Source organism: Dipteris shenzhenensis, chromosome 16 (genome assembly GCF_047967505.1).
Source record: "Dipteris shenzhenensis isolate YYH24624 ecotype China chromosome 16, Dip_SZ_1.0, whole genome shotgun sequence".
Classification (NCBI taxonomy): Eukaryota; Viridiplantae; Streptophyta; class Polypodiopsida; order Gleicheniales; family Dipteridaceae; genus Dipteris; species Dipteris shenzhenensis.
The window spans coordinates 23,306,968-23,324,620 of record NC_141611.1 but is presented as its reverse complement, the minus strand read 5'-3'; the positions used below and the strand labels follow the sequence as shown (position 1 = coordinate 23,324,620).

Sequence of the window (17,653 nt, the reverse complement as noted above, 5' to 3'; positions counted from 1 at the left end):
ACTTTTTTTTTGGGGTGAAAACACACTTTTTTTAAAGAGTGACAATGGGTTAAAACACACACACCCACCCACACACACACACATGGTCACCTAGCCCTCGTCGCTAGTAGCATGAACTCAGAACTCAAACTCAAACTCAAACTAAGAGCTATGGAGATTCTCCTAAAGAAGTAAAATTTATCACCTTTGAATGATTTGGAGAGTATATCACGTTAAAGTTTTGTCTAGCCTAGAGGCAATCTAGAGATTCAAAATCTCTCCTTAAGAGGTAAAAATATTATGGCCTATGAGTGATTTGGAGAGACACGTAAATTAAGAAACGAATCATGAAGATGAACTTTGGAGATGAGCTTTGGAAGCGCTAGGGCTGAGAGACGCAAGATCTTGTTGCTCCTGAGGTCTGAGAGAGATCAATAGATCGAGATCGCGATCGAGAGAGACGTAGAGAAGGGGGAAGACACGGAAGAAGAACAGCGAGAGCTCGCGCTTGTGAGTTCCTCGCCTCGTTTTGAAACGAAAAATCGTATGCAGATTCTCTTTTGCTCCGTTATCGAACCGTCTTTCGGCCGCACGGAAGTTCCAGACAGCGAATTGGCAGCGTTGGAGCCTCTCTACCGGCGGAATGGATACTACTGCAGCCGCTGAGCTTGCGGTGGGCGTGCCTGGAGCCGGCGTGGACGGTGTCGGATTTTGGGTCGGAGGAAACAACGATCAGGACGCCTGGTCGGAGGATGAGTATGAGCAAACGCAAGATAGCAGGGGCTCGGATAGACCAGAATGGGGCAACGGGAATGGCCGCAGAAACCATGCAAGACACGGGCGTCCGCCCCCTCTTGGAACGGAGCTACCTCACAAGCGAGCGAGAAACATGAACGCAGATGCAGGAAGTCAGGGCTATGGAGGGAGGCCGGGAAGCGCCGATCATGCTGTTGGATCTGGTTACACGAGTAATAATTATGGTCCAGCATTTGTAGACTATGAGAATGGTGGGGGATTCCAGGGCTCAAGGGCAACTAACGGTTATGGCACCGGCATGGGCGGAGGTTTGCAGACCCAAGGGAGCGCAAGGGGAAGCAACTCTTTCTCAGGAGAGATGGGATCCGTTCTGGAGTCTCCGAATCCAGCTTCTTCAGGCGGTGGAGGGTCAGCAGCGGTCTCTTCTGCTTCGAAAGGGAAGGGCACGGGCAGTATTTTTTTCAAGACCAAACTCTGCTGTAAGTTCAGGGCAGGTACTTGCCCCTACAATTCTAATTGCAATTTTGCTCACGGGATGGAGGAACTTAGAAAACCGCCCCCTGGATGGGAGGAAATCGTGGCAGCTCAAGAAGCTGAACGGGCATTGCGTGGCAGTAGGGAGGGCCAAGTTCAACTTGTCGTTGAGTCTTCAAGCCCTGGAGCCTCAGGGGATACACAAAGATTTCATAAAACTCCTCGTCCCTGTAGAAAATATTACACGGAGGAGGGATGCCCATACGGAGATAGGTGCATCTTTTTGCATGACGATCAGGGTTCCCAAACAAGGGCATTAAGGGAGAGCAATGCTATCAGCCTGGGACCTACGACTGGTATGGCCAATGGTGGTGGTAATGGAGGTAGTGGGAGTGAGCGGCCATTGAATTGGAAAACCCGGGTTTGCAACAAATGGGAGACAACAGGCCATTGCCCGTTTGGCCAGAAATGCCACTTTGTCCATGGGACCTCGGGTCAGTATGTCTCTTTTGAAGTTAATTGGTTTCTTGTCGCTTGACCAGGTAGCATGCGTTTCTGTATTTGACACTACATAGGGTCTTGTTTTCCGATGTATCTTGATCCATTGAGCTTGAAAGTCTCCTTGAATTTGGGGATGGGCATTGGGAGCCATAGAAACAATGTCTCTAATTTTGAGTATATAAATCACAATCTACATCCGTTCTCATGATGAGCCATTTGTTATAAGTGTCACCAAAGATGCTATAACATGATGTCCTTGACTAAAGTAGGCATCCCTTTCAACTAGATTTAGATGCTTCTTTGGGAGAGACTAAAATGAAATCGTTTAGTCTTCACAAGCAGTTGTAGCTTGAATGAAGAGATTTTGGATTACCTATTGATTAGCGTTTTCCTTTAGTGCTTTCCTTCGTCATGGCTGAGTCTGCCCTTCACCTCTGGAGTGCCGACAGAAACTCAGTACGAAGACTTTGTATAAATGGATGCTCAAGTATGTGTGGGTGTGTGGATATGTATGTGTGAGAGTATATGTTTATACTATGGTCTACACCCACTATTGGGCGTTGATGACATCAGTGGGGATGTCATAGTCTCATAGTAGCTAGTCCTTGCTATGCGTGAATTCATAGTTGCAAGAAACGGCGTTTCGGCTGTCAGAAACAACATTTCTGTTTCCCTGATTTTTGGGGAAACCCTCATTGCGGATTTTGCGCCTGCTGCCTCTAGCCTCTACCCGCCTGCTGCAGCCTGCTATACCCTCCACTCTCCTCTACCCTCCTCTATCCTACTCTCCACTCTCCTACTCTCCTCTACCCTCCACTCTCCTACCTCTCCTCCACCCTCCACTCTCTTTTACCCTCTCCAATATTCTCTTCACTCTCCTACTCCTCATACTCCCTCCGACCTACTTGAGGAGTCCTCTCTCTACCCTCACTCTCCTCCTCCTCATATTCCCTCTGACCTCCTTGTCCTTTTTAAGCACTATATTCATAATTGTATTATGTATAAAAATACACATAAATTGTACTAAATTGCCGTTTCTTGTTTCCCTGTTTCGGCTCGGGCTGAAAACTCCGTTTCTGGGTATGGAGTTTATGATTTTCAACCTTATGAGTGGCTATCATGAGATTGAAACTGCACTATGTTGTGTTTTTAGAGGATGAGTTTGGGCATGTTCGTGGACTCATCTAGGTATATCCCTTTCAACTACAAGTGATTAATTGTGTTGGAAATTCACAACATTATAATACAGATGACTTTTGCTTATTGCTTTGAAGCATTTTGTCTAATTCATTGGTCTAGGTTGTACTATCTTGGCTTGCTTCCCAATCTTTTGCTTTCTTTTAATAGGTTTTCAGAGCCACAGCATGTTAGTTGCTGTTCCCTTGCAGCGAGGGGAGCCAACATACTGGACAGTTGATGAACCATGCACTTGAGAGTAAAAACATTGCTTCAAAGATGGACAAAACCTTGTACAAAGGTGTGCGCAATGTGCCACTACCTAGGTGATATGATGCTGTCTCGATGTGGACCCCTGGCACAAACTGTTCTTCTACCTCCTCTGTCAGCCTGCATGCTCCCCAAGAGTGTCAGTGAGCTGAGTAGATGCCCTCTCTACAGATCTCATTGCTGCTTCTGTGTGCAACCACGGCGGTGAGGTACTGTTGGTGCCCTGATCCTTGTCCTCCTTGCTGCTGGCACAAGGCTTACTGTTTTGAGGCCTCCTTGCTTCTGGAACTGCAGCAAAACTGTGAGGCACTAAGCTTATCTCTGGGCCTCCCTGCTGCTGGAACTGCAGCCAAGAACTGAGGCAGAACTGCCCGCATCCAGGGGCCCTTTATATGGGGCTGGAATAGGCCCACCAGATCTGCACAGCAGATCCTACCGACTGGAACGATCCAGTACTTGCTGTCCTCCCCCTGTACAGCAGCCATACTGCTGCGCTGCAACGTGCAGGTTTTGCTACAGCCTACATGGCGACTGACTTCTCCGTCTGATCTACCACGTGGCAATCCATATGCCCATGTAGCTGTTGCGAATCAGCATCTCCAGGAGTGGCCAGCCGACCAGCCCCCATGCAGCAAGGGGGGCCAGAGGGGGTAGGCTGGCCGACCAGCTGGTCGGCCCAGTTGGCCTGACCGACCAGGCTGGTCGGTCCAGCCAAACTGGCCGACTCCCCCCCTGGCCTGCCCTATAAAAGGGCCTCCTTCCCTTCACTTCCTCCATCACTTCTTGCAGCTCCTCAAGGCTCCAGCATACAGCCTGCTCCTGACCATCCCCTCAGAGCCCCCTCTCAGCTGCTCAGTTGGCTGCCCACACTCCCGCAGCAGATCTTGCCTCTTCAGGGCTCTTGCCTCCCCGCTCCAAGCCTCTACAGTTTCCTTGTTCCAAGGTTCCTGCCTCTTCACCCAGGCTCCTTCAGCCTCCTCTTCTCTAGGCTCTTGCCTCCTCAGTTCAGGCTCCTCTAGCCTCTTCACTCCAGGCCCCTGCCTCTTCGTTTCAGGCTTCTCCTGCCTCCGTGCTCTCAGGCTTCAGCTTTCTTGTGTCCCCCCCCCTTTTTCTCTGCTTCAGTTCAGCCTCTCCTGCAGCTCCTGTTTTCTTATCTTATTCAAGATATCTTGTATTTCAGTTGCTGCCCTGGTTTAAGGGCTGATTTACAGCAGATCAGTGGTGGTACATTTTGTTATCTCTAGTGTTCTCTGTGTGGCTCTATAATTTCAGTTTGTTTGCATCTTCCGCTGCCATTTTAATATGGTATCAGAGCACCAGGTTACTCTCTGATCTGGGAACTTCTATATTGATGAAGTTGAAGAAGTTTGTCCTCGTCAGCAACTCTCCTTCCCACTGACTACAGAGCTCTCTTCTCCCCTCCCTATATATGGTTCTCTTCTCCCGTTCTCTTCAGCCCCTTGTTGCTGTCCATTCCCTGTTTTCAGTTATGGCTGATGAAACAAAGGATTCTACTCCGGATCTTCGCGTATCCCCTATGTCCAGTTTCTTTCAAGAGTCTGACAAGCCTGTACGTATTCCCACTCTTCCTATATTTCCAGATGCTCGGCAGTTAGATGGGACCAATTATTCTCTTTGGAAAATTCAGATGGCGTCTGTATTGGAATCTTATGATCTTGCTGAGTTTGTTGATCCCGGGATCCCTCGTCCGTCACCTGAGGAGGAGCCACATGCTTCTCTTATCTGGGATAAATTGAATGCTCGTGTGCGCTCGTTCATCTTTCTCAATTGTCAACCAGGGGTTCTCAATCATATCAAGCATCTTACTTCTGCACGTGCTATTTGGGAATTTCTTGATGGCATGTATCTTCGCGTCACTCCCATGAAACGTATTTCCTTGGAAGTTCAGCTTCGTCGCCTCGATCCAACTACTTCTCCTTCCATACGGGACCACATCAACAAAATGCAGAGCATGCATCAGGACATCCTTCATGCAGGCAAGGCTATCTCCTCCGAAGATATGGCTATTACTCTCTTATCTCATGTTATTACTGACAGTCGATATGCAGCATTCTATTCTTCCCTTATTACCTTTGGCCGCCTCAGCACCATCACTTGGGAGGAACTTGTCCCCATGATGATGGATCAGGAGGAACAGTTCACTAAAACCTCTGATGGTTCTTCTGAGGCTCTTGTGGCCCATCGTCCCAAATCACGATCCAAGAATGCCCCGTCCTCTGCCAATAACTCATCTCCTTCAGATCCCTCCAGTGACCGTCCTGCTCCCAAAGGTAATTGCAATCACTGTGGCACTCCTGGCCATTATTGGCACAATTGTCCCTACCGCAAACACAAACGAGTTGACGCACCTCTGGCCGCTGCGGCTGATGCTTCCCTTACCCCTACTCCTGCATTTGTTCACCTTGAGCTCTTGAATTCGGTCCCCCTTCCTGCAGCAGAGTCATTGGCTCTCCATAGCTCCGATGCTCGTGAATGGATTGTTGATAGTGGGGCCTCTCGGCATATGGCCCCCTCCTCCTCACTGCTCCAGGATCTCACTCCTCATTCTGGTCGTGTGTGCATCGGCGATAAGCACTCTATTCCTGTTCATTCAGAGGGCTCTCTTGATATTATTCCTGATGGCAAAGGGGGTAAACACTCTTCTCGTGTTCTTTATGTTCCGTCTCTCGGCTTTCATCTCCTTTCGGTTCATCAGATTTGTCAAAACAATATGAAAGTTGAGTTTGAAGCAGCCTCTGTCACCATCCGCAATCATGCCACCGGACAGCCGGTTTGGACCGGCCATTCTACTAATGGTATCTACAAGCTTGTTGCCCTTCCCTCCCTTACAGGAACCTCTCTTGGCGACCTTTGGCATTATCGGTTTGGTCATTTACACATTGATGCTCTTCATCGTGCTTTCCGTGATCAGCTTGTCCTCGGCCTCCCTAACATTGGCACTCGCCAAGGTCTCTGTCCCTCTTGCATTTTGGGCAAACAACATCGCGAGCCGTTCGCTCATCATGCCTCTCGCCGTGCCACTGTTCCGCTTGGTCTTGTTCACCTCGACCTATGTGGCCCTATGCAGATTATGTCCCTTGGGGGAGCCTCGTACTACATGCTCCTTGTTGATGATTTCAGTCGCTACTCTTGGATCTATTTTCTTTCCCACAAGGATCTGGCTTTCAGTCGTTTCCAGACCTGGCTAGCCATGGTGGAAAAAGAATCCAATCACTCCCTCAAAATTCTTTGTGCTGATAAAGGTGGTGAATTCACCTCTCTCGAGTTTGATCGGTTCTTGAGTAGTCATGGTGTCAAACGGGAATTTGCCAACACAGGCACCCCTTCTGATAATGGTGTGGTTGAACGTAAACATCGTACCGGTGTTGAAATGGCTCGGACCATGCTCACTCACAGTCAACTCCCTCAGTCTCTTTGGGCCGAGGCCATGATGACCGCCATCCATACTCTTAACCGCTCTCCGACATCAGCAGTCCCAGGCATGACCCCTTATCAGGCTTACTATGGATCTAAGCCCGATGTTTCCCATTTTCGGGTATTTGGCTGTGATGCTTATGTTCATATTCCTAAATTTGATCGTGGAAAGCTTGATCCTAAGTCCCACAAGCTCTTGTTCGTAGGCTACAACTCTGTCTCCACTGGCTATCGCCTCTATGATCCTCGCTGCCGCATTATCTCCGTGAGCATGGATGTTCTTTTCGACGAGCAGGTCCTTCCGACATCCTCCGACTCTCCTCCTGTTCTTGGAGATCCGTCCGATGCCCTGGAGCCCTCTCTCCCTCCACCTGCCTCGTCCCCCGGTACATCACCTCCTATTCTCTCTCCTCCGCCTCCTTCTCCGGCTCCACCCTCGTCTGCTCCTCCTTTGGAACCCCGCTCGGTACGTGTTCCGCGATGGCTCATTGATACTCTCCGCTCCTCCGGTCTTGAGGATCCCTACTCCGAACCACCCCCTGATGATGGGCCTCGTCGCTCTCATCGCCATCTCCCACTGTCCTCTTCTGATCCCCTTCATGTCAATTATGCCCTTATGTCTCGCATCCTCGCCACTCGTGAGCCCACTACCGTTCCTCAGGCTCTGGCCCAGCCTCATTGGAAACAGGCTATGGAAGCGGAAATTCATGCTCTTCTTCGGAACCACACCTGGGACCTTGTCCCTCGTCCCTCACATCGTTCCGTCATTGGTGTCCGGTGGATTTTCAAAACAAAATACGCCTCTGCTGGTTCTGTCGACAATTATAAAGCTCGGCTGGTGGCTAAAGGCTATGCCCCACGACCCGGCATCGACTATGGGGAGACCTTTGCACCTACCGTCCGGATGAGCACCATCCGCACGATCCTCGCTCTTGCCGCCCACCATCAGTGGCCCATCTTTCAAATGGACGTCAAATCTGCATTTTTGAATGGTGATCTTCATGAAGAGGTATATGTGGATCAGCCGCCCGGCTTCATTAATTCTCGTTCTCCTTTCATGGTCTGTCGCCTTCGCAAGGCTCTCTACGGTCTCAAGCAAGCTCCTCGGGCCTGGAATCAGCGTATTGATACCTTTTTCTGCCGCCAAGGACTTCTTCGCTCTCTGGCTGATCCCAATCTTTATCTTTTTCATGAAGGACAGCTTCATACCTTCATCATTCTTTATGTGGATGATTTAATCCTCACCGGGAGTCATACCAATCATATCCTTGCCATTAAAGTTGCTCTTCAAACTGAATTTGAGATGACGGATATGGGCCTTCTCCATTTTTTCTTGGGTCTTGAGATTTGGCAGACTAAGAGGGGGTATTTTGTCTCTCAGCAACGCTATGTTCACGAGCTCCTCGAAACTTTCCACATGGCTGACTGTCGGCCCATCACCTCTCCCATGGATCCCAACGCTAAACTCTCTGCTTCTGGGTCCACTGCTTATCCTGATGCCTCCCTCTACCGCCAGCTTGTTGGATCTCTTCTTTGGCTACTTAACACTCGACTGGATCTCGGCTTCTCTGTCGGCACCCTCAGTACCTTCATGCAAACCCCTTCGCTTTCTCATTGGCAAGCTGCTCGACGTCTCCTCCGCTATCTTCAGGGGACCTCTACTTTCGGGCTCTTTTATGCTGCCGGTGGTTCCTCTCCTTCCCCGCTCACTCTCCGAGGTTGGAGTGACTCCGATTGGGCTGGCGACCCCGATTCTCGCCGCTCTACCACGGGCTATGTTTTCTCCTTTGGCTCTGCGGCTATCTCTTGGTCCAGTAAACGCCAACCCACGGTCGCCCTATCTTCCACCGAGGCTGAGTATCGGGCTATGTGTAGTGCCACCTGTGAGGCTGTGTGGCTTCGGCGCCTTCTTCTCGATTGTGGTTTTCAGCAATCCACTTCTACCACACTTTTTTGTGATAATCAAAGCTGTATTGCCCTTGCTCGCAATCCGGTTTTTCATGCTCGGACAAAACACATTGAAATTCAGTACCACTACACGCGAGAGAAGGTTCTTGACGGTACCATTGTGCTTCTATTCAGCACCACTTCCGACAACGTCGCCGACATATTTACCAAATCTGTTTCTCCTCCCCTTCTCCAACGTCATACCAGCTCTCTGGGTCTTGTGCCACACCCTGGAGCTGAGAGGGGGTGTTGCGAATCAGCATCTCCAGGAGTGGCCAGCCGACCAGCCCCCATGCAGCAAGGGGGGCCAGAGGGGGTAGGCTGGCCGACCAGCTGGTCGGCCCAGTTGGCCTGACCGACCAGGCTGGTTGGTCCAGCCAAACTGGCCGACTCCCCCCCTGGCCTGCCCTATAAAAGGGCCTCCTTCCCTTCACTTCCTCCATCACTTCTTGCAGCTCCTCAAGGCTCCAGCATACAGCCTGCTCCTGACCATCCCCTTAGAGCCCCCTCTCAGCTGCTCAGTTGGCTGCCCACACTCCCGCAGCAGATCTTGCCTCTTCAGGGCTCTTGCCTCCCCGCTCCAGGCCTCTACAGTTCCCTTGTTCCAAGGTTCCTGCCTCTTCACCTAGGCTCCTTCAGCCTCCTCTTCTCTAGGCTCTTGCCTCCTCAGTTCAGGCTCCTCTAGCCTCTTCACTCCAGGCCCCTGCCTCTTCGTTTCAGGCTTCTCCTGCCTCCGTGCTCTCAGGCTTCAGCTTTCTTGTGTCCCCCCCCCTTTTTCTCTGCTTCAGTTCAGCCTCTCCTGCAGCTCCTGTTTTCTTATCTTATTCAAGATATCTTGTATTTCAGTTGCTGCCCTAGTTTAAGGGCTGATTTACAGCAGATCAGTGGTGGTACATTTTGTTATCTCTAGTGTTCTCTGTGTGGCTCTATAATTTCAGTTTGTTTGCATCTTCCGCTGCCATTTTAATAGTAGCTTCTCTCAGACCACTGCTGGTTCACCTCCACCACGTTCCCCTCGTTTGGGGCCACAACAATCCCAACAGTAGATAGTAGTCCAGACAGGCAAGATGTTACGTTCTAATTTAGCTAGCTGGTTGGGACTGGCAGCTAGCTGGCACGAAAACGCTTGCTCTAGAAGCCTGTGATTGGAAATGGAGAACCTCGGGTGTACAGGATTGAAAGGTAGTACATGTAGGCAGCAAGGTATGCTCGTTACACTGTGGGTTTGGAGGTGTGTGTTTGGGACAAAGTTCCCAGAATTGAAAGCCGTCTTTATGTCCGCTACAGTAAGATTTATCATTCGGATAGCCTACACTGGACTACCTCAACCCTTTTTACTTTCTAGTGAGCCTGTTTTACTAGGCTCACCTCCTACAATAATAGATTGTCTTCAAAGTTAACAGAAGCACGACAAAAGAAGCCATATCTACATTGTAGATTGTCCTTCAACTGCAGCTCAGTTTGCAACTCGTCTTGAGGATCAGCCATGAGCAACAGCTCCATTAGAAAGAATTGTTGTGCAGATATCGAGAATAACACCAGCTACCAGCTGTACTTACCATAGTTACCAGGGAACGTCGTTCCAACATCCGGAATGTCTGGAACGCCATTCCGGAAGCAAGGCGGAACTGGAACGTCTTGGTTTCTTTTTGCTCTTTGAAAGTCTCAAATGGGTATTTTAGAGCTTATATAGAAAGTTTAAATCTGTAAAATGTCAGTTTCTTTCATTTTCTAGCATAGTTTTATGCCATATGATGACATGTCGTGTATATGTGGTGTTCTGGTTCCTGTTGCTTCAACTTCCTCTTTGTGATATTATATTTGTCTTGTGTAAGGAAATACAACATAAGGGTGTTGGGCCTCTTCCCCCCATCCTGGAACGTTCTCCCAAATTGCCGGAATGTTCCCGTTCCCTGGTAACTATGGTACTTACTCCAAAAGATAAGGAAGTCTCTGCACAATAGTGTCAGGCTGCAACAGCCTTAACTAGTTCCATTCGTAGTCACCCTCATGGTGAACAATCGGTTTCGGAGGTTGAGAATCTTGATGTATTGTTGGTTTCATAAAAGTCCTTCAAGATGTCCCATGCTTCCTTCTAAGTATCTACCAACTGAATGTGCGGAATCACTCTGTCTGCTGCTGTCGTCCCGATGACCATTGACAGCTTCTACCATGTCTGGCTCAGCTTGTTTTGTTACTTTTGTTGTCTCATCTTTGACGCGTTAGGGCTTTAGATCCTCTCTTGTCATCATCTTTCATGACTTTGTTGCCAGTAGGTGGCTCTCTAGCTTTACCTTTCCAATAAGGTACTCTTCCCCATCTAGCTTGCCTGTTTCTCCCAAATTTGTAGTCATCTTGCCTACTACAGTGCACTACCCTTGTAATCTTTGCCCCAATGCTTTGCATCTCCATTTCTTAGCACCTGAAGATACATATGCCTCACATCCAATTGCTCCCAAATTGCATCCTTCCCACGTCCCATTGGAGGAGGCTTGAGCTATAATATGACTTGCTCTGAGTCATGAAATTTGAAAGGGGTTCACTGATATGAATAACGATAGGATCATGGGATGGACAATGTGCTCCACGTGGTGGGAGGAGACCTATGTGGCCTTGCGCCATGTCATTGCTACATCATCACACCAGGCTGTTGGATCAGCAGCCAGCATGCTGTGGCTCATTCAAATACTTGATTTCAGCGGGTATTAATATATATCCTTTGAACAATATGGCGTGACTGTAGTTTGTGGTTGGGTTTAATGTTTTTGGTCTTCACTTTTCCTGTGTGTTGGTGAGCACATCTGACTCCACAATACCCTTGACCTTTGCAGGGTCTAACAGACTCTGGAGGGTCTGATAATGTGCGTGAGATAGCGTACGTTCTGATAAAAGAAACTTGATTTTCTGGCATGGATGTACAGTTGATTGGATATATTCTAGTCTTACAAAGGTATATTGATGTACTATTGATTGTCATTCCTCACACTGTTTTGCAAGATCACTCCAGGGATTAGTCATGTTCCTGAAATAGCACACTACCTCCAAAATTTTTTTTTTTGGGGGGTGGGGAGGCATCCATATACATGTGATTTTCTTGCAAAATATGGAGGACCATTCGAGTGGATGCTTATGTTGGGCATCATTTCCCAACACTAAGGATCACTGTCCAAAACTGTCATGGATAATGAGGAGTATTTTAGACTCCACGAGTGCTAGGAAACCCTTGTGGATGTGCGAAGAGCCATGGGTCTCGTACAGCATGTTGATAATTTAATATCGGGTGGAGGGTTATTTGTTAAGAAATAGTCAATCATGTCCATAGAGCCTATTCAGGTCCCACACGATATAGAAAGTGTTGGGAAGAAAGACCAACAACTAGGGTCTCCAAGTATCACTGTAAAGCTTCTTGTTGGGGTGCCAAAATTCAAGGAGACGTTCAACCCCGTCGGATACAAACTTTCAATAATCAGCAAAGCACTCACCTACATCAGCCACTCCTTTCAAGTAGTGGAAATAGAACGATGGCATGCTGTAGCCTACTGCGCCGAGTTGGAGGCTCGGGGTCACCTCCCCACTGTGAGGCCCCATGTAAGGACATGGGGGAGGATGACATACCCTGAGAATGAGAGAGGGTAGAAAGAGAGCTGCCATGTAGGCAGCAGGTTGGCTGCCTTATGGGCAGCACAGAAGCTTCCTTTTTACTTTAGTGTTGGGGCAGCCCAGAGGGCCACCAAAGATTGTCTTCATAGGCTGGCTGTGGAGCTGGAAAGATCACAGCCATGAGCCCATATGGAGGGCCAACATCTGCAGGAGTGCGAGCGCAGCAGCAGCAGCAAGATATGGTTAATGGCTGCAAGAAAGAGAGCTTACCTTGCCAACAGCAAGCGTGGGATCAGGTGCAGCAGTATGGCGGTCTGTACAGGCTGTCAAAGGGCAGTGCGATAGACTGCAGTGGGCTGGCAGAGGCTGGGGCTGACAGCACAGTAGCAGAGGTAAGGTGGGCTGCAGGCAATAGGCAAGGCCTATTTAGAGGCTGCAGGGGCCAGTACACTGCAACAGACTGGTCAGGCAGTCTGCTACAGCAGTCAATTGACTGGCTGACTGGGTCAGGCCAGTTCCAGCCCTATAAAAGGGGCTACCTTGGGGAGCATTCCTGGTCAGTCTCTGAGCCAACCAGCCTCCTTGGTGGTGCAGACCAGCAGAGTGTTGGAGAGCGCTTGTGTGCTGCAGATGAAGCTATCACAGCTCCTTTGAACATTCCTGGATGTAACACACAGGGGGAGAGAGACCTCGGGCAGGATATGCCCAAAGAAGAGAGAAATAGGGGGCTGTGACATAGGCAGCACCTCGCAAGAGATGGGCTATTCTATCAGTCTTCTGCTGTGCGTATCCTCTGTTGGTTGATTTCTAACACGTGTTATCGCAGCGAGACCTTCCTTAAATCTTTGTGGTAGGCATTTGCGTATGCACCATAAAGAGGAAGAGAGAGAACATAGATGACACGAAATTGGGTCCCTCTACCCACTGAGGGCCCCCTTCCCCAATTAGGGAAGAATTTTCTTTATACTAGGATAACTGCAAAATATACAAATAACACTCCTCAGATAGCACGGGATGCAACTCTGAGGATACCCTTCGACACTGAGAGCTGACCCACAAATGCCTGAGAAGAAACCAAATCTCAACCAAGACCAATGCTGCCCACACGAAGGATGTGGACCACTTTGCAAGGCTATTGAAGAGGCTTGTGCTCTCCCCAGGCATGCAGTGGAGCTGCGTTAGTGAGAGAGAGAGAGAGTGAAGATGGAAATCTAAGATATGGAGCTTGAGAGATCTGTATGGAAGCTGATAGAGATGGAGCTAAAGAGAGCTGAAGATAGAACTGAGAAATAGCTGAAAACTGTATAAGAAAGCTGCTGAAACAGGAACCCCAAACCTCTACTCTGAGCCAGGCTATGGTGCTGCGTGGACACCTTCCTGGATCTCTCATTAGAGACTGCTGAACTGATGGCTGTCTTGCAGGAAGGGCTGAGGCTGCACTGGGCTGGAGAGATGGAGGCCGTTCTGAGGGGAACTGGATGAGAAATGAAGGCAGCCAGCCCCTCACAACAAAGGGGGCTGAGGGGGCCTGGTAGGGCTGTGCCAACCAGCCAAAATAGCCAACCAGCGAGTCGGCTGGTTGGGCTCAAATCCTCAGCCCTTTGGCTGCCTAGCGAGGGGCACAAGGCAGCCTTCTTCCCAGTCCTTTTCCTTTGTTATGGAGCTGCCTCAGGGCCCTTCTAGAACACTGAGCCCTTGTGCTCCACTTCAAGCGTATGTAGACACTCTGTCCTTAGACCTTAGCTCCTTGCTGCCCTAGAAGACAGCCAAGGTCCAGCCCTTGATGAGCTCAGTCTGCAGCAACTCTTGGACTCCTCTGCCTCCTGGGTGCAGGCCTGAGGATGTGTGTACTGCTGCTCCTGCTGCTTCCCAGCTCGCTGGTCTGCTGGATAAATGAATGCCCTGCAATGGGCTCCTTTGATAGGCCTCTAGGGCTGTGGGCTGCCCTTTTGGGCCTGTGTGCTGGCCGCGAGTTGGCCAGCTGACTAGCCTATTGGGCCCTATATAAGGGCAGGGTGCTGCCCTTTTGCGGCCCCTCCCTTTTGCTGTAGAACCTGGCCCACCTGCAGGCCCTTAACCTGCCCATAGGCCAGGCGCATCTGGCCTGGGATACTCTTCTTTGCTGCTGCTCCAGATCTGCCTCCTTCCTGGCCAGTTCCATGCCTTGTTCTTGGCGCCATCTGTTGCAGCCTTCTTCTCCTGTGAGGTGCTGCCCATGTCTCTCTCTTCTTTGGGCATACCCTGCCCTAGGTCTCCCTCCCATGGGGAAGTGACCTTTCCAACAGACTTATCTAGAACAGCCACTGAAGTCCAGTGAGGACATGCGGTGACTAGGAGAGGTCTACAACAGAGGGATGAGCAAACAGAGACTTTTTCTGTGACTTACCTCAGTGCTTGTTTGCGGTGTCATCTCCGGGGTTCATCTCCCACTGTGTGAGTAGTGTTGGCTTTAAGCAAGCAACCTACCTCAAGTTTTCCAACAAATCGTACAACAAGTGGCTACGTGATTTGAATATGGAGGTGTTCACACTGTAAGGAGAAGTAGAACGACTAGATCTAGCCCACCAGGAGGATCGCAACACGGATATGCACCTTCTTGTGCCTTCCTACCAGCTCTAGTTGTGCCTTCTACCAGCTCTAGTTGTGCTGGTATTGCGATAATTCTTTCCATCTTAAATGGTGCGTTGCCCTATCAGCTAGATTTTGTTTAGATGCTCGTTTGGGAGAGACTAAAATGAAATCGTTTAGACTTCACAAGCAATTGTAGCTTGAATGAAGAGATTTGGACTACTTTTTGATTAGCCTTCTCCTTTAGTGCTAGCCTTCGTCATGGCTGAGTTTGCCCTTCACCTCCGGAGTGCTGACAGAAACTCAGTACGAAGACTTTGTATAAATGGATGCTCAAGTATGTGTGGGTGTGTGAATTTGTATGTGTGAGAGCATACTTTTATACTATGGTCTATACCCACTATTGGGTGTTGATGGTGTCTGTGGGGATGTCATAGTAGCTAGTCACTACTATGCGTGATGGAGTTTATGGTTTTCAATCTTATGAGTGACTATGGTGAGATTGAAACTGCACTATGTTGTGTTTTTAAAGGATGAGTTTGGGAATGGTCCTGGATTCATCTAGGTCTATGCACCTAGGGTGTGCTCTGGGTTGCTGGGACTTCTGCTCCTGCAAGAGAACCAATGCCCCCGCGCCCCCCCCCGCCTTCACATATCTCCATCTCTCAAGCGAGATTTTGTTTGGCTGAACATCTGTTCGTATCCTCTCCATATTTCAAGTGTTCTCACTATAAACAGATGGATTGACTTGTTCCATTCTCTTTCTTGTGATCTTTCCGCTTGGGGGTTCATCTTCTGCTGTGTGAGTAGTGTTGGCTTTAAGCAAGCAACCTACCTCTAGTTTTCCAACAATCCTACTACAAATAGCTATGTGATATGAATATGGAGGTGTTCACACTGTAAGGAGAAGTAGGACGATTACGAATAGATCCAGCCTCCCAGGAGCTTCGCAACATGGATGCTCCCTCCTATGCACCTTCTTATGCCCTCCCAGCTGTAGGTATGAACCTAGGGTGTGCTCTGGATTGCAGGGAGGTCTGCTCCTGCAAGGACTCCTTCAGTTACTGAACTGTGCCCCCCCCCCAAACCCCCCCCTCCCCAAAAAAAAGGGGCTATTAAAGAGCTCTATACCCCCCCAAAACCTATCAGTTGCCTTTTGCCTTATGAGTTGCTCATCTCTTACTTCTTTTTCAAGGGATTTGAGATACTCAGAATAAATGCTTATAGTCATCTTGTTATGGAAACAAGCCTCCTGCAGCTCAGCTTATCTTCAATTTATGCAGCAAAGCCAAAAGAACAATGCGTGGGAACGTCGAAAGCTTATTGAGCAGTGAGTGTAAGCTGCTTGCTAACTTTAAACTGCATTTATGCTGAGTGAGTTTTGAATTAATCATGAAAATGATAGAACCCCATATTCAGACCAGCAGTGTCCTTCTAATGGAATGCTTTCTACTACGACATTAGCATTGTCCATATTAAAGAAAATAATTTTAATATTCTTCTGCTATTCTTATAAGTTTTCTTTGTGGTCTTGTTACAAAAAAAAGGTGGGGAGGGGAACTCCAACCCTGTTTTTGCAAGCCATGGAGACCAGAGAGTCTCTCTTGAATGCAATAACAAGCCATAAAATAAATACGCGTCTACATATATTTCTTTATATAGTGCCTTCAGAGAATTTAAAAAGTTGTTCGTACCTGTAATTGATGACAAAGTAGTTATGGCCTCCGTTTTACTTGGGTTTTGATGTTTGTGTTCATTTGGGTGATTGCGTGTGCTCATCCTGTAGTACATTACACTTTGCATCCCTTTTGGATTATTGGCTGATTGCTTTCCAAGTGGTTTTGTTCACCGTACAGCGTATTTCTTCATAGTTTTCATTGGGTTTATGCTGTCCAGGTATTTACTAAAGAAAGAATGGGATCTTAGTGCATCTTTTTAAACTCTTTGATTTGTTTGAATACAGATGGACATATTGTAGCTTCAAATACTAGGCATACAGGTGGTGTCGTAGCATCAATACAGTTTCAAAGACAAATGTCAAAATCAGTACCCAAGTGGAAAGGTCCAGCAGATGAGATTTCTACTATATATGGTGATTGGATTGAGGAAGATGAGTGGGAAAATCCCCCTAGCGTGGCTCGACAAGGGATAGGGCTGCAGACTTCTCAATTGAAGGAGTTGTTAGGTGATGGTGGAAAGGAAGACAAGACTGAAGACTGCCCACAAACGAAGCCTCAGCTGCACATCCCCTTCGTCCAAGGGAAGAAAGCCCATAGTGCATCAGTTCAGAGAGACACTGCACAGACCGGCTACCTTTCAACATCGAGAGATGGTGGTGTCAATGCGAATGGCAGTGCCAGGGCTATTGGTGATGATGGTTGGGACAGAGAGCTGTGACTGGTGCTTGTGTGTCTGCCTGTAGGTGTGAGTGAATGACTCCTTTTCTCTACATACAACAGAAGTGTCGTGTCTCTTTATGGTGCTGAAAGTCCAGATGTTGCAGACTCTGGCATGTTCTGCATTTTCTGGTATGAACAGGCTTTAGAATATTGTAGACTGTTTGATTCCAGGCATAGGTCTTGTGGTGCCTGTGATGGACAGAAAGCTTTGGCATATGCCACATGTAGAGTTGTGGATAGGAGGGAGAGGTGATCTTATGCATCTAGTGATGCTGTTGTTTTAACATTGAGAGAGAGTGAGAGAGAGAGAGAGAGAGAGAGAAGGGGGGGGGGGATGGGGGTTGAAGAGGGGGGATAGTGAAGGGATTTTTTACTTTTTTTTAAAAACAAAGAGAGAGAGAGAGATATGAAAATGTTTTGTTAATGTGTTGTCAAACTGAACAAAACTCATACAATCTCTTGCAGGCAGCTCTAAATAGCTGCTTCACTTGTTGCTAAGGTGCTTTTCCCTTTGGCTTCAATATTTCCATTGCTTCCTTTCCCAGGAA

At 48.5% G+C, this 17,653-nt stretch overlaps 1 protein-coding gene across 1 annotated transcript; it reads left to right on the top strand.

Annotated features, from left to right (window-relative positions):
* The first annotated feature begins 244 nt into the window (after positions 1-244).
* On the top strand, positions 245-17,418 carry LOC147892711 (uncharacterized). Its single transcript, XM_087387685.1, has 2 exons — positions 245-1,703; positions 16,670-17,418. The coding sequence occupies exons 1-2, from the start codon at positions 623-625 to the stop codon at positions 17,101-17,103; spliced, it is 1,515 nt and encodes a 504-aa protein (XP_087243811.1). The 5' UTR covers positions 245-622; the 3' UTR covers positions 17,104-17,418.
* Positions 17,419-17,653: the final 235 nt, after the last annotated feature.